The 16587-nt window shown below is 42.7% G+C and overlaps 1 protein-coding gene across 1 annotated transcript; it reads right to left on the bottom strand.

Moving 5' to 3' along the window:
• Nucleotides 1-4637: 4637 nt before the first annotated feature.
• On the bottom strand, nt 4638-15997 carry PPIL1 (peptidylprolyl isomerase like 1). Its single transcript, XM_077481503.1, has 4 exons — nt 15696-15997; nt 15464-15618; nt 10546-10617; nt 4638-6055 (listed from the first exon to the last, which is right to left on the bottom strand). Exons 1-4 carry the CDS (start codon nt 15749-15751, stop codon nt 5838-5840), a joined length of 501 nt encoding a protein of 166 aa, XP_077337629.1. The 5' UTR covers nt 15752-15997; the 3' UTR covers nt 4638-5837.
• Between the last annotated feature and the right edge of the window lie 590 nt (nt 15998-16587).

Genomic DNA, 16587 nt, shown 5'->3' with positions numbered 1-16587 from the left:
GGGATAAAACTTCCACAGAAGGGAATTTAATAAGACCCATGGCCACTCATTAAAATGAGAAGAAAATAGGATTTTTTGTACTCGCCGTAAAATCCTTTTCTCTGTAGTTCACCGACCAACCATTGGGTTGTTAACACCACCTTCAGGAGAGGACTAGGCATAACATGTTAACTTGTAATAATAAAAACGAGAACTTTCTAGTTCCGCCCAAGGGTGCGGTCCCTTAGGTAACAACCCCACACCCTGCCTTGTAGCTTCAGTACATCAACAAGCAGTATAACGTAAAGAAAAATAGGAGGGGCGGGTGCTGTGTCAGTCAGTGAACTACAAAGAAAAGGATTTTATGGTGAGTACAAAAAAAAATCCTATTTTCTCTTATGTTCACCGACTGACACAGCTCCTCTCAGACCATTGGGTCATCCCCAAGCAGTGCCAAAACAAGGGGTGGGAAAACAGCATAAAACTTCACCTACAATGGCATGTGGGAACTAGTATAAAATTTACCCACAAAAACGGCAGTGTGCGGGAATAACCAAAACTTTTTTACCCACACAATAAAAAAAAAAAAAAATAGGGTGCTCCTCAACTGAGAGGCACTACCTTCAAACCGCACCAGAACAGTGGTAACAAATGCAACAGTGCATTAAAAGGTACTGTGTTTTTACCAAGAAAAAACAGGAAAATAAAATGTAAGTGCAATTATACAGCCACCTGCAAAACTTTGCAGCCAAAACAGGCATCAGTCGATACACTGACATCTACCTTGTATAAGTGTGAACAGACGACCAAGCAGCGATCTGCGATTTTTATTGGGACTGTGGCATTTTGGTGGACAGGTTGGACAATTTTGACACATTTCCAGGAACATTGGCATTTTTACAGCGATCAGTGCTATAAAAATGCATTGATTACTGTAAAAATGTCACTGGCAGAGAAGGGATTAACACTAGGGGGAAATCAAGTGATTAATGTGTTCTAACTGAAGGGGGGAATGGACGGTGTAGGAGAAGAGAGAGATCGCTGTTCATACTCTGTATGAACAGACGATCTGTCACTTCTCCCCTCAGGGAACCGTAAACTGTGTTTACACACACAGATGCCAGTTCTCCATGTACCCCGAGTGATCGCAGCAGCCCAGCGGTGATCACGACTGCCGGGCACTTGCATCGGGTGAGCAGGGGCACATGTGCACACCCCTAGTGGCCACAGGGAAAAGTGATGCCCAGCCGAGCCATTCTGCTGCAGTAGAGCTGGTCTGCAAGTGGTTAAATAGTTGTGGCAAGAACCCGATGGGGAAATCTCAAATTTCCTTACTAGAAAATGCATTTCCTGGAGAAAATGTGTGGGAATGCTGAATAGCATCTCCCTATCTGCCTGTCACCTGAACACACTTTAAAAAACATCTCACTATCTGCTAGTTGCCTGAGTGAGAGACAGTGTGAGAGAATCCAAATCAAGTATGTTGACTAACTTAAAAATGGGGGCATGTCAGCGATTTAAAAAAAAAAAGTTGGCTATGCGTTTTGCTGGGAAATGTGAAGAATTTTATACATCAAACATCCCCATCATATTGCCCCATCAAAACTGCCCATATTGCCACCGTCAAAACTGGCCCATCATATTGCCACCATCAAAACTGCCCCCATCATATTCCTCTATTATAAATCAGTACATGGCGTATCTGTGCTATCCCACACTGTGTATAAGAAGCTTTGGTAACCATGGCAACAAACGCCTATAAAATGAAATTTCCTGAAATGATCACTAAACTGAAACGGCTTTTTCACAAAAACTGTGAAAAATATCAAACTGAAAAGATATAGCCAGATAGCTGAATATTTTGTGAACATTTTAAAGTTTGATGTCTGTAGGTGAAAGTATGAAGGAGCTGAAACTTTTGGGAGCAGAAGATTAAGGATTTGAAGCATGCACTCATTCACTTCAATGTTAAAAAAAAAAAAAAAAAAAAAGGGGATAAAAAAAAAATACTTAATATTTAAAAAAGTATAAAAATTGTAGAAAAAAAAAGTTGAAGTCCCATCATTAGCTGAAAGAGATGAACTTTTTAAAAGTTGAACACCTGTTAAATTGCTTGGTAACTCAAATTGCTAATCAGCCAATCACATAGCAGCAACTCAATAGATTTAGGCATCTAGACATGGTAAAGTCGACTTGCTGAAGTTCAAACCGAGCATCAGAATGGGGATGGAAGGGGATTTAAGACTTTGAACGTGGTATGGCTGTCAGTGCCAGACGTTCTGTTCTGAACTTTTCAAATACTGCTAATCTACTAGAATTTTTTTACACGCAGCCATCTCTAGGGTTTACAGAGAATGGTCAGAAAAAGAGAAAAAAAATCCAGTGAGCAGCAGTTGTGTTGACGAAAAGGTCTGGTTGATGTCAGAGAATAGGCAGATTAGTTTGAGAGGATAGAAAGACAACAGTAACTGAAAGAACCACTCATTACAACAAAAGGTATGCAGAACACCATCTCTGAATGCACAACACATCGAACCTTGAAGCAGATGGGTTACAGCAGCAGACGACCACACCAAGTGCCATTCCTGTCATCTAAGAACAGGAAACTGAGGTTAAATTTACACAGGCTCACCAAAATTGGAAAACCAGTGCCTGGTCTGTGGATTCATGATTTAAGCTGTGACATTCAGATGTTAGGGTCAGAATTTGGCATAAACAACATAAAACCATGGATCCATCTTGCCTTGTATCAACAACTTAGGCTGGTGGTGTACTGGTGTGGGGGATATTTACCAATTGAGCATTGTTTAAATATCACAGCCTACCTCAGTATTGTTGCTGACCACATCCATCCCTTTATGACTACAGTATACCCATATTCTGATGGCTACTTCCAGCAGGATAATGTACCGTGTCACAAAGCTCAAATTATCTCAAACTGGTTTCTTGAATATAACAATGAATTTAGTGTATGCCAATGGCTTCCACCTCACCAGATCTAACAGAGCACCTTTGGGATGTGGTAGAATGGGAGACTTGCATCATGGACATGCAGTCAACAAATCTGCAGCAACTGTGTGATGCCAACATGTCAATATGGACCAAAATCTCTGAGGAATGTTTCCAACACCTTGTTGAATCTGTGCAATGAAGGAGGAAGGCAGTTCTGAAGGCAAAAGGGGGTCCAACCCGGTAGTAGCAAGGTGTACCTAATAAAGTGGTTGGTGAGTGTATACTACAGCTAAAACTTAGAATAATTTGTCTCGTCTCCAGAGCTGCATTATGCATGTGTCTGGTCTGATCATCTGTGCCAAGCCACAAAATTTGGCAGGACTCTGTGGCAGAAAAGGCATCTTTAGTTAAATATTCTTGTTATATTTTCTAATATTATTACAATGGTTATAAATATAACATTTAATTAAGTAATGACAGCTACAGATAAGTATTTTTGTGATCTCTCTGCACATCTTGAATACAACCCCTCAAACAAACTATCACATAACCGTGATAAAACAGAGCCTATTTCTGTCTGTCCAGCACAGTCCTCAAAACAAGACAAGATTCAGAGTTTACGATTTCTGTATTTAAAATTTATCCATGGTCAAAATTTTCAAATGATATATTATTTTCCACATTAAAATTTTAATTATTTCCATTCTACTCTTATTAGTCTGAACTAGCGATGCACAGATACCATTTTTTTCAGAGAGAATACAAGTACTGATACTTTTCCTCAAGTAGTCAATACCAGCTACCAATACCTATTTGTTTCATGTGTTGTGAATTGAGCAGACAAAATAATGGGCTCAAAGCACACTGCAAAGACTCGCATGCGAGTTAAACAGGATTGCGGTGCGATTCCTGTCCAAATTACTTCCAGTTTCCCACACTGCTCCTATGTGAACCCAGGCTTGTCCAGGTTCACACAGGTGCAGTGCGGTAATCCACATGTGATTTGGACAGAAATCGCACTGCATTCCTGTTCAAAATTACATGCGACTCTACAGTGCGATTTGAGCCCATTCTTTTTGTATGGGTTCAAATCACACTGCACAAGAAAGGTATCGGTTTTAGACACTGATTGGAGCATTTGCACGAGTACAATTACTTGTGCACATGCTTAAAATCGGCACTGATACTGGTATTGGTGCAACCCTAATCTGGACAATCTTAAAGTTTAAAAACATACTTTATGAAGAAACACAAATTTTCTTCCCTGAATTTGATGACAAACACTATAGGGTTGATTTACTTGGGTGAAATTTGTGTAAAGTGTATGAAACCATTTATAATTAGATGCCATAGATCCTTTTTTGCTGCATTATATTTGCATGAACAGTTAAGGAAACTAGCTTTTTGCCCCCCTCCCTCGGTAAATATACAATCTTTTTTAGTGCATACAAACAATATAATCTCCAAATGTCCTATATAAACACCAAAATTGGATTTTGTACTGGTATTAAAACACTTTTCTTCCATTAAGGTCACTAGCAAACAAAAAAAACAAAAAAAAGTCTCGCTGGCACAGTAGGATGGATTATCCTGGGCTGCCCTACAATTTTTTTTTTTGCCAGTGTCCCATCCTCCTGTAGGCAGCAGTAAAACCTGAAGGTGAAGACTTCCCACAGCCCCCAGTTTACAAGAAAGACAAAGAAAAGTTATATTTATAAATATATTATATAAAAAAAAAATATGACATGATGTTGAAAAGAAAAGAAGATAGCCAAAACTTTAAACAGGCAAACCAAAAACAGTTACCGCTCACCCTTTTAGATATGACCCCTGAAGTACTCTCCAGTCTCACACAAAAGCAAGGAGAGTACCTAGCCAGGAACCACTTCTATCTTGTTATGTAGGTAATCAGGTGGCTTTACAGTTCTTAAATCACTTTTACTAAATATAGGAAAGCCCAATTAGATTTAAAAAACAAGTTCATGCCCGTTTTCAGCTTTTGACTGCCTGCCAAAAAAGTAGAGAGCCTGTGTCGCAGGGCTTTTGCATTCCTATACTAGTCTATAGAAATGTAAAACCCGCTTGAAGCAAGGAAAATGTAGGGCAACTGCAGGTCAAATACACCTGTCAAATTCTGAATGACAAATGTCTCAAACTGATAACAACACAAGTCTAAAATTCAAACAGCCTCTTACACAGTAATGGTAGTTGAAGGTACAGGCACTGAGGCCGTTTAAGGCCTGAACTATTAAAGGCCTAAGCTAATAAAGGCCTGATCTGAAATGAACATGCATCCAGTGAAGTTGGAAAAGTCTGATCTTTGCATGTTTGTTCTACGTTAATCAATAAGTAAGCTCTGAGGTGTCCAACTCGTCTTCAAGGGCCATATAAAGATCAGGATTGTCAAACAAAATGTAACTTCCTAGCTCAGCATACTTAAAAGCTGTCTATTATAGGAATAATGTGTGTGGATCCTGACCCTTAAGGACTTGACCTGGTCCTTTGGACTAGCTTCTGAAGCAAAGATGTAGATCCTGCACCTGTGCATTGGCCTGAAAAAAAAATCCATTGTGACTGACCAACTTTCCTCTAAAGAGCCTCAGCCAATTAACACTACCCAGGGCCATGGAGGTACAAACATGTTCCCCAAATCCAGCTATATAGACATCAGGATTGGGGAAAATGTTGTGTCTGCATGCACTTTTAGAAAAATAAAAAATAAAAAAAAAGTTAACCACCAGTGCTGCTTGGAGCTTTGGCTGTGACTAGTAAAAGTCACTGTGACCGATTCTATTAAAGAAAAGGTTTAACTTGGTTAGAAATATTAAAATGTCTGCCTGAACATTTGGCGCACATATATTTCACAGTCAACAGTCTTAACAGTTCATAACAGCCTTGTGAGGTTCTTATAATGGAGTAGCGCGGAGGATTTTGACTTCATCAAGTGCTCTGTCCTGGTTGTCTGTTTCCACCATGCCCAGTCTGTTCAGTGTTCCAAGGCCCTGGGAAACGCGTCCAAAAATAGTGTGCTTCCCATCCAACCACTGGGTAGGGGCCAACGTCAAGAAAAACTGACTTCCATTTGTATCTGGTCCAGCATTTGCCATGGCGAGAATGCCTGCCCCTGTGTGGATAAAAACAAAAAAGATCAAAAATAAAAAATGGATATCATTACACTCAAATCTACTGTAAATTTTAAACAATACACACAAGGTTCTCAATGTGATTTTGGCTCAAACCAACCATTAGGGTGGTTCCAAAGCATTTTCATCCTAATGCATTCTCTGCATTAAGGTAAAAAGACTTCTGTGTGCAGCATTGCCCCCCAGTTAGTCTCTCCCTCCTCACAGGACCGACTGATAGTAGCAGGAGCATGCACAAGTACCCCCCTTAGCAAGGCGATTAAGGGGGGGGGGGGGGGGGGAAGAGATATGGAGCCATGATCACCTGCAGGGGACCCAAGAAGAGGAGGATCGAGGCTGCTCTGCAAAATCACCTGCTCACCAGGTTGAAAAAAAAAAAAAAAAAAAGGCGAACTTAACCACTTCTTAACTACCGCCCACTGTATATATATATATATACATACACACACACACACACACACGTCAGCAGTTTAAGGATGGATATCAGTGGGTGGTTCTGTTTACGACAATGGTGGTCTCTGTGGCAGATTCGCCACCAGATCGCCATCATCATTGGTGGGAAAGGGGCCACCCCCCCTCCTTCCGTGCCCTCCGCCGCTTACCGGAACCGTTGGAAGGCGCGGAGTCAAATCGGGTCCTTCTGCTTCCCTGGTATGGATACGAGTGACAGGAAGGTGGCCCCCACCCATCTCCATACCATAGCAGGGCGGAAGAGACGTCAAAACGTCACTTCCGCCCATACATCTTAAAGGGCCATTTTTTGTTGACATTTTTTCAAAATTACTATTTTTTTTTTATCGCATTCAAGTCCAAATATGAGATCTGTGGACTTTGACTCAAGATCTCATATTTAAGAGGGTCTGTCGTGCTTTTTTCTATTGCAAGGGACATTTACATTCCCTGTAATAGTAATAGAAGGGACCCAAATGTAATTTTTTTTTTAAACCGTTTTAAAATAAAAGTAACATAAATAAGAAAAGGGCTGCCCGCTTTCCCCCCCTTTTGTATGCCCTGGCGGCGGAACCCTTGGCTGTTCTCCTCCAGGCGCACCCGGGAATAGCTGGCCTCCGGAGCTCTCTGGTGGAGATGGTAAGTTTATACACAGATGATACTCTCCTATATCTGGAGGACGAGGGACCGTCGCCCAACGGGCTGCCCTCTGAGTTATTGAGGCGTTTGGCAGTCACTCTGGCATGCGCATAAATTTGTCCAAATCGCAAATTTTGCTGTTGGATCTGTCCCCACCAGACAGCAGCTCAGCCTCCCTCCCATTGACTAGAGTCTCTGAGATTCAGTATCTAGGAGTGCGGGTCACAAGGGAGCCTAGGGATTACATCCTGCACAATGTAGAACCTTTATTTCTATTTCTGAAAACACGCACACAGGCTTGGTCATGTCTCCCTCTCGGGGAGGGTTAACCTCACCAAAATGATTTTACTACCAAAACTCCTGTATATGTTCTGGCACTCCCCAGTTATGATCCCTCTACAGATATTCAAAATACTAGATAGCATCCTCAACACCATCATCTGGGGACCGTCTAGATACAAATTAGCCTGGAATACACTCAAAAACCCAACTTCCTCTGGTGGGGTGGCCCTCCCGGATTTCCGCACCTACTACATAGCAGCACAACTTTCACACTTCTATGACTTGCATAAATCAGACGGGCATCGATATCAAACTTTAAAATGTAAGGGCGCTGGTCTTAACACGCACACCCCCATTCAAGTGTTATTTAGAGGAGAGAAGGAGGGTGGTGCCAGTACTCAGTTACTTACCCACCACAAAAGAATTAGGAGGCTGGCACTTAGGTTGATGGGAGCCGATTTCTACCACTCACATACTCCCCTATGGCGTAATCCCCAGTTGAAGGAGTTGACCCGGATCCCAGATGTGGACCTATGGGCCTCTAAAGGCGTTATTTACTTATACCAAGTTATATCCCCACTCGGAGTGCGGGATTTCCAATCTCTACAGGTAGAATTTGAATTGCCTCCTCGTATGCAGTTCAGGTATCTGCAGCTACGGCACACACTCCGAACCCAGTTCGCTGAAGGCCTCCCAAAACATGCAGCCATTAACCCTAGTAGATTTGATAATAGGGGGACAACCCAGCTCAATTGATTTTGAATATGTAAAGCTTATCAAGAGCCCGGACAGTAGCGCAAATCACAGAGAGAGCCAGAGTTAGATGGGAGGAGGATATTGGTCCTCTAGACAGGGTTAGACTGGGATGAGGTGCTGGAAAATACTAAACAAGTGTCACTTAGGTTGTCCGACCGCCTAACACAGGTGTATATAGTTCATAATTAATACCCAACCCCTGCAAGGATGGCCTAGTACCACTCCGATTACAGCCCAGGGTGCCCCAGGTGCTCTAGCCCTGCCTGCACATTCTATCACCTTATATGGCTGTGTCCTAGGATCCAAGCGTATTGGGCACAGATAATTACATTTCTGCATGGCCACATGGGCTCACCCCTTCAGCTGGACCCAAAAGCTTGTGTGTTGGGCATACTTCCAGACACCACTATTGATAAATATCTGGCCGTATTCCTGCATTCAACGCTGTTTAGCGCAAGAAAGTTGGTGGCAAAACACTGGATGCGACCAGCTCCCCCTACAATTCGTGCTTGGATCACGGAAATTAATAATACGCTGTCCTACATAAAAGTGGTCTATAGGCATCGCGGATGCCCTGCTAAATACAACAAAGTTTGGGATAGGTGGCTGGAAAACCTGGACACGTGTATATAATAGACTATCACTGCCACTTCTGCTTAGGAAGGTCTGTGTTTCGAGGCAGAAGAGGGCATATACTTATGGGCACCATATGTGAAGGGGGGGAACTAAGATGTTGTGATGTAATATCTACCCTGGATGGTAAACTCCCAAAGTACGTTGTAACTATCATGTGTTATATGTCTGTACCCACCTTGTTTTATTATTTCGAATAAACTTGGGCTATTTAAAAAAAAAAAAAAAAAAAAAAAAAAAAGTTTAAAGCGCCCCGACGAGCTCACTCGCAGAAGCGAACGCATACGTGAGCGGCGCCTGCATGTGAAAACAGTGTTCAAACCACATGTGAGGTATCGCCACGATTGGTAGAGCGAGAGCAATAATTCTAGCCTTAGACCTCTAACTCAAAACATGCAACCTATAGAATTTAAGCGTCGCCTATGGAGATTTTTAAGGGTAAAAGTTAGACCCCATTCCACGAGCAGGCGCAATTTTGAAGCGTGACATGTTGGGTATCAATTTCCTCAGCGCAAGATTATCTTTCACAATATATCAAAAGAATTGGGCTAACATTACTGTTGTCTTATTTTTTAATTCAAAGTTGGCACCCATGAATTCCAACAGCTCCTACCCCTACTGAGATTTTAGGCTGTGGCTCACAGCCACTCTTGTTGTGAGAAGTATGGATGAAGGTAAACTCCATTGTGGAACCCCTTTTTCCCTGAAACCCAAGTGGAGTGCCAAGCTTTGGTATTTTCCCCATTCACTCTTTTTTTTTCCTACATTTATTAATCTTATTTTTTCCATCCTTTATCTGCTTTTAACCATTTCAATACAGGGGCACTTCCTGCCCAGACCAATTTTCAGCGCTCACACTTTGAATGACAATTACTCAGTCATGCAACACTGTACCCGCACAAAATATTTTTATCATATTTAATCACCACTGGGCATACAAGTTATGAAAAGGGAAAAAAACAAACAAACACACACACACACACACCTTTTCTTAGTTTTGATTATAAAATTTTGCAAATAAGTAATTTTTTCTTCAGAAATTTGGGCCAATTATATATATATATATATATATATATATACACATACACACACACTACTACATAGCTGTGCAATACCATGTGCAAGACTTTTACACATTCTGGCCACATACAGAGACCCAACATGCAGGAAGCACCATTAGGCGTTCTAGGAGCATAAATGACACATCTCTGTTCCGCCGTACAAACAGATTCAACTTAAGAACAAACCTACAGACCCCATCTTGTTTGTTTGTAACCCGGGGATCACCTGTACTGTACTTTTTTTTTTCTTGTCTCTTGAACGCCTGGAAGTGGATACAGCCGATCACATGGTAAAGAGCCAATTCTATTGGCTCAGGAGTGGCAAGACCGAGCAGACATCATAAGACGTCCACCAAGAGGAACGGCATGTTCCTGTCGGCGTCATTCTATAATGGCCCAGTATGAAACTAGTTAAGAAAGCAGTTACTTCTATTTAATTTATAGACAGCCCATTACATTTAAAAAGGATAAAGCCCTGGAGACAGTAGCACAACCTGTTTCTTATTCCTGTATCCCTCAATGGGCAATGGAAAAGTTAGTTGTAGTTTATCGAGATAAAAGCAGAAGAAAAAACAAACAAGGAAGCAAATCAACCTATTTAGCAACAGCACTGAAAAAAAAAAAAAAAAGGAAAAAAACGTAGTACAAACCTGTAAATTTAAGGTCAGGATGTAATTCATCTGCAAAATGTTTGCCATCATATATAGAGCCTCCGCCACGTCCTAAAGGAGACAAGAACTTTATCAATAAAAGCATTTGGGAATCCATAATATTAACCACTTGACCTTCGGAAGATTTACCCGCCTTCATGACCAGGGCATTGTTTGTGATACAGCACTGTTACTTAAAAAGGGATTGTAAAGTGATTTATTTATTTTTTTTAAAATAACAAACATGTTATACTTACCTCCACTGTGCAGCTCGTTTTTCACAGAGTAGCCCCGAACCTGCTCTTCTGGGGTCCCTCGGCGGCTGTCTCTGCTTCCTCCCGCAGGTGCTTCTCACGTTCATGCGAGCTCCCTCGCATGGTGAGAAGCATCTACGGGCGCGCTCCCTTGATATAGCCGCTCACTGTATCACACGGCCCCGCCCCTCCGCGTCAGTGGATGTGATTGACAGCAGCGCGAGCCAATGGCTGCACTGCTTTCCATCCACTCCAGCCAATCAGCGGCCAGGCTGAACGGTGGAAAGGACGTCGGGGGACGAGGTAAGTAAAACGGGGGGGGGGGGGGGTGGGGGGCTGGGGGAGCAGGCACTGTCAGATGTTTTTTCGCCTTAATGCATAGAATGCATTAAGGTGAAAAAACATTTACCTTTACAACTGCCAATTACACGGTCATTCAATGCTGTACCCAAATAAAATGTCCTAAACCTATTTTGCTATTTTTCCATTTGCACATAGACATTTCTTTTAACCTTTTGTCCTAGGCATATTAGGAAGTTAGAGAAGATCTCCCAAAAGGGAGAGGAATTCCCCACATAGACAGATGTACCTACAACAGGTGTTGCCATTGAATGGTTTCCCTTCAACTCTTATTTTGGGGCAACTAGAATGTTTTGAATTACACCCCCACTTTCTGCTTTTGGTGAAAACAGTCTTTAGGACAAACATTAGTGAATCTCCTCCAACAGAGCTATAAAAATTGGACATATTGTAGGATCTAACTCTCCCTCAATCTATGCAAAAGATTTAAAAATTTTGACTCATCAATCCAGAGCACCTGCTGCCATTTGTCTGCACCCGTTTCTAGAGTGCACCAAAGGGCTAGAAAGCAGTACAATAGGGAACATCAGCAGGCAACAGTGAAATATGGTTGAGGTTCCTTGCAAATTAAGTTGGAGATTTGGTCAGGATCAATGGGGTCCTCAATGCTGAGACACACAGGCAAATACTTATTCATCATGCCATACCATCAGAGAGGCGTTTGACTGACCCTATATTTATTCTGCAGCAGGACAACGACCCCCAAACATGCAGCCAATGTCACATAGAACTCTCTTTAGTGTAAAGACCAAGGAGTCCTGGAAGTGATAGTTTGGCCTGATCTCAATCTGTCTGGGATTACATAAAGAGACATAAGGATAGGAGGCAGCCTACATCCACAGAAGATCTGTGGGCATTTCTCCATGATATTTGGAACAAACTACTTGCCGAGTTCCTTCAAACACTGCGTGCAAGTGTACCTAAAAGAATTGATGGCATTTTTGAAGGCAAGAGGTGGTCACACCAAATATTGATTTGATTTTCTCTTCTGTTCATTTACTTTCCAATTTATTAGTTGATAAAAATAAAACTATTCACACCTCAATTTCTGAAAAAAAAAAAAAAAAATTATATATATATATTTTTTTATATTGCCAAAAGTGTTGGTACACATGCCTTTACACACACATGAACTTTAATGGTGTCTTAAGCCGTAGGGTTCAATATTGAGTTGGCCCACCCTTTGCAGCTATAACAGCTTCAACTCTTCTAGAAGGCTGTCCACAAGGTTTAGGAGTGTGCCTATGGGAATGTTTGACCATTCTCCCAGAAGTGCAATTGTGTGGTCAGGCACGGATGTTGGACGAGAAGGCCTGGCTCACAATCTCCACTCTAATTCATCCTAAAAGTCTTCTATCGGGTTGAGGTCAGGACTCTGTGCAGGCCAGTTAAGTTCCTCCACCTCAAACTCATTCATCCATGTCTTTATGGATCTTCCTTTCTGCACGGTCCAAATCATTTGGTAGCGGGGGATTATGGTGTGGGGTTGTTTTTCAGGGGTTGGGCTTGGCCCCTTAGTTCCAATGAAGGGAACTCTTAAGGCATCAGCATACCAAGACATATTGGACAATTCCATGCTCCCAACTTTGTGGGAACGGTTTGGGGATGGCTCTTCCTGTTCCAACATGACTGCACACTAGTACACACAAACACTCGAGTGACCCTTTAACGAACATTGAGACAAAATGAATGCCCCAATACTGTGCAAGCATCTGGATCCTGTAGAAGTCTTCTGTGCAGGGAAGCGCTTCCTGCTACTGAACTTTCATCGCTGTGATGGGTATTTAGGGTGATTTTGCTGCGTATATAGGGTGGAAAATGTAACATCTTGTTTCAGCTCCTGCTGCCAATTCCTCTGATCTCCCAAGCTCTGTGACAGCAGGCAGGGGGATATTCACCCCCACCCACTGCCACTTTTTGAAAAGAATACAGCTGTGCAGGGCCCCTCCTACAACTACCATCAGCCATTGCAGCTGATGACTCACCAGTGTCCTCACAGTTCATTGATTCTTTCTGCTCTCTAGTAACTGCCTCCCCATGTGAGGCACAGACAGCCATCTTGAGAGTCTGTAGGACCCCTGCATTGCACCCATGATCTGCTGTCCGGTATGTGTATACCCTGCTTAACCACTTAAAAAAGACAGCCCACTATATATATATATATATATATATATATATATATATATATATATATACACATACACACACACACACACACACATATATATATATATATATATATATATATATATATATATATATATATATATATATATATATATATATATATATACATACACACATATATATATATATATATATATATATATATATATACACACACACATATACATATATATATATATATATATATATATATATATATATATATATATATATATATATATATATATATATATATAGCGGCAGGGTGGCTCTATTGCACGAAACAACGTACCTGTACATTGTTTCCTGTAATACTGTGGACGCGTTCACCGGCTGCACAGGGTGGGCCACCCGCGATCGCGCTGCAGAGCGCTATGTAAACAAGGCAGATATCTGTTGACGGGAGAACATGGAAATCTTTTGTTCCTAGTAATCAAGAACAGTGATCTCTGTGTTCTTCCTGTCAGTCCATCCCCCACACAGTTAGTAAACACAATGAGGGAACACAGTTAACCCTTTGATCTCACATTAACCCCTTCCCTGTCAGTGTCATTTATACAGCGATCAGTGCATTTATTTTTATAGCACTGATCACTGTATTAGTGTCACTGGTCCACAAAAAGTGTCACTTGGGGTCAGATTTGTCCGCTGTAATGTCGCAGTCCTGCTAAAAATCGCCGATTGCCGCCATTGCTGAAAAAAATAAATAAAAGTCCCTAAATCTATCCCATAGTTTGTAGATGGGATAGCTTTTGCGCATACCAATCAATATACGCTTAGTGGGATTTTTTTTCCCCAAAAAATATGTAGCAAATACAAACCAGCCTAAACTGATAAATTTGATAGATTAGATTTTTTACATATTTTTATTGGATGTTTTGTTTTAGAGAAGTGAAAACTTTTTTTTTCTCAAAAGAATTTTATTTTGTTTATAGCGCAAACAATAAAAAACGCAGAGGCGACAAAATACCACCAAAAGAAAGCTCTATTTGTGTCACACAGCCACGCAATTGTCATTTAAAGTAACACAGTGACATATCGCGAAAAATGGCCTGGTCATTAGGGGGTAAATCCTTCCAGGGGCTTAGAGTGGGTAATCGCTTGGTGCCAGCTGCACGCATATATGCGACGGTGTGCCTTAACGGCGAGCAGATGCATGTATGCAGACCTGTTAAAACAACTTACCGTGCTGAGAGCACACTTCCTGCATTGTAGCCACTGGAGATGGGTAAGTTCCCGATGCATACTTGTGATTGGGAACTTTGCGGTCATGTGACCACTGTGGCAGCCAATCATAGCAGTCACATGACCTGAATTCCTAAAAGGGGTTGTAAACCCTTGTGTTTTTTCACCTTAATGCATCCTATGCAGTAAGGTGAAAAAACTTCTGACAGTGACCGCCCCCCCCAATTTACTCATCTGAGCCCTTCCTTCCCTCAGCGGAGACGCGCTGGTCCTCTCTGCCCAGGGTTCTCAGCTCTTGATTGGATTGACAGGAGTGCAGCCATTGGCTCCTGCTGCTGTCAATCAAATCCAATAACACAGGTGGGGCCGACCCCAGAAGAAGATGCTCAGGGCCACACTGTGCAAATGGAACTACATGGTAGAGCAAGTATGAAGTTTGTTATTTTAAATAAAATTCTGGTTTACAACCACTACAAAAGGTCCGGGAGGCAGTCAGCACAAATGGTGTTAACCATGACTGTGGCTAAAGAGAACTGAAAGCGGAGTTCTACCCAAAAATTGAACTTCCGCTTTAAGTGCAGGTGACCCCCTGGCATGTCATTTATTATTTTAGAAGGCTCCAGCTCCCACTTCCTCCCGGGGCACCATTGCGCCGGAAGGAAATCCACTTCTCCTCCCTCCCGGCAATCATCTGGGACACGTCACAGGTCCCAGATGATTGCCCGGGCAATCACAATGTGCATGCCCGGCTGTGAAGCCACAGCCAGGAGCCCACAGTGACAATGCTGGTGCCACCGAGAGAAGCAGGGCTTCGTTCGCCCGCATCGCCGGATAGGTGAGTGTCCGATTATTAAAACGTCAGCAGCTACACTTTTTGTAGCTGCTGATTTTTATATGGGCGGAACTCCACTTCAAGTTCTCTGTAGCAAGGCAAGCTGAGAAGAGCATCATACCAGTCCCTGTGGGGTCTCCTCCTTGAACCATGAAGTCTTTGATGATGCGATGAAACTTGGTTCCATTATAATATCCTCTCCGGGCCAGCTCTGCAAAGTTCGTACACGTTCTGGGGGCGTGGTTCCAGTACAGCTCCACCGTGATAGAGCCCATGCTGCGAAAAGACAATAAAGAACGTCACCCGTGAGCTACTGACATCGCAACGCCCGTGTCTCCCTTCCCGATGCTCACCTGGTCTCCAAGCAGACATTGCTCGGCCGCCAATTATCCCCGGGAATTACCGACATTGTTTGAATGGCTCACGAGGGTTTCACCACACTCTGCAGAATACGTCACTTCCGCCTTCCGTTTGTGGAAGGTAAATTCTGAGCTCAGTGTAAAGAGCGACATCTAGAGGCGAGCGCGTGTCCCTTCTAGCAGTGCCCGTATAAGACACACCATATACAGGGACGTTTGTGAATGGCTTTGCGGGTACAAAGCCCCATAAGTTACCTCAGTGCCATAGCGATGTCAGCTGAGGACTAATGTGTAGAAGAGTCTAAACTGACTGCAGTCAGTTGGTTGTGAGACCTGCCTAAATGAGGGTATAGCATCCTCCACTCCTCACCATGAGATTGGCGGGCACTGAGCATTAAAGTGGTTGTAAACCGATTACAACCGATATCTTAAAGAGGAAGTAAACCCTGATGAGTTTACTTCCTCTTTCATTCCCGGCAAAGTATAATGGACTACTATGCATCGCATAGTAGTCCATTATGTGTCACTTACCTGACACAGGAGCCAGCGAAGTCGCCGCTGTCCCCTGTAGTCCGCCGCATCCATCTTCTTGGTGGGGGTCTCGCAGCTCCGCCGCTGTCATTTGACGAAGCCGCGATGACGTCACTCCCGCGCATGCGCACGGGAGCCGACACGCGCGGCAGCTCCGTCGTTGAGAATGCTGCGCTCAGAGCGCCTGCGCGCCGCTGTCTACGGTGCCTGTTTTCGGGCTAATATCTCCTAAACCATATAGGTTTAGGAGATATTTCTTGGACCTACAGGTAAGCCTTAATCTAGGCTTACCTGTAGGTCAAAGTGGTTTGTAAGGGTTTACAACCACTTTAAAGAGGTAGTAAAGACTTTTTTA

The sequence above is a fragment of the Lithobates pipiens genome, unplaced genomic scaffold (genome assembly GCF_037356315.1).
Source record: "Lithobates pipiens isolate NorthernLeopardFrog02 unplaced genomic scaffold, aLitPip1_a1.2 Scaffold_16, whole genome shotgun sequence".
In the NCBI taxonomy this organism is placed as follows: Eukaryota; Metazoa; Chordata; class Amphibia; order Anura; family Ranidae; genus Lithobates; species Lithobates pipiens.
Note: the sequence above shows the minus strand (reverse complement) of the source record. Positions and strands in the feature narration are given on the sequence as shown.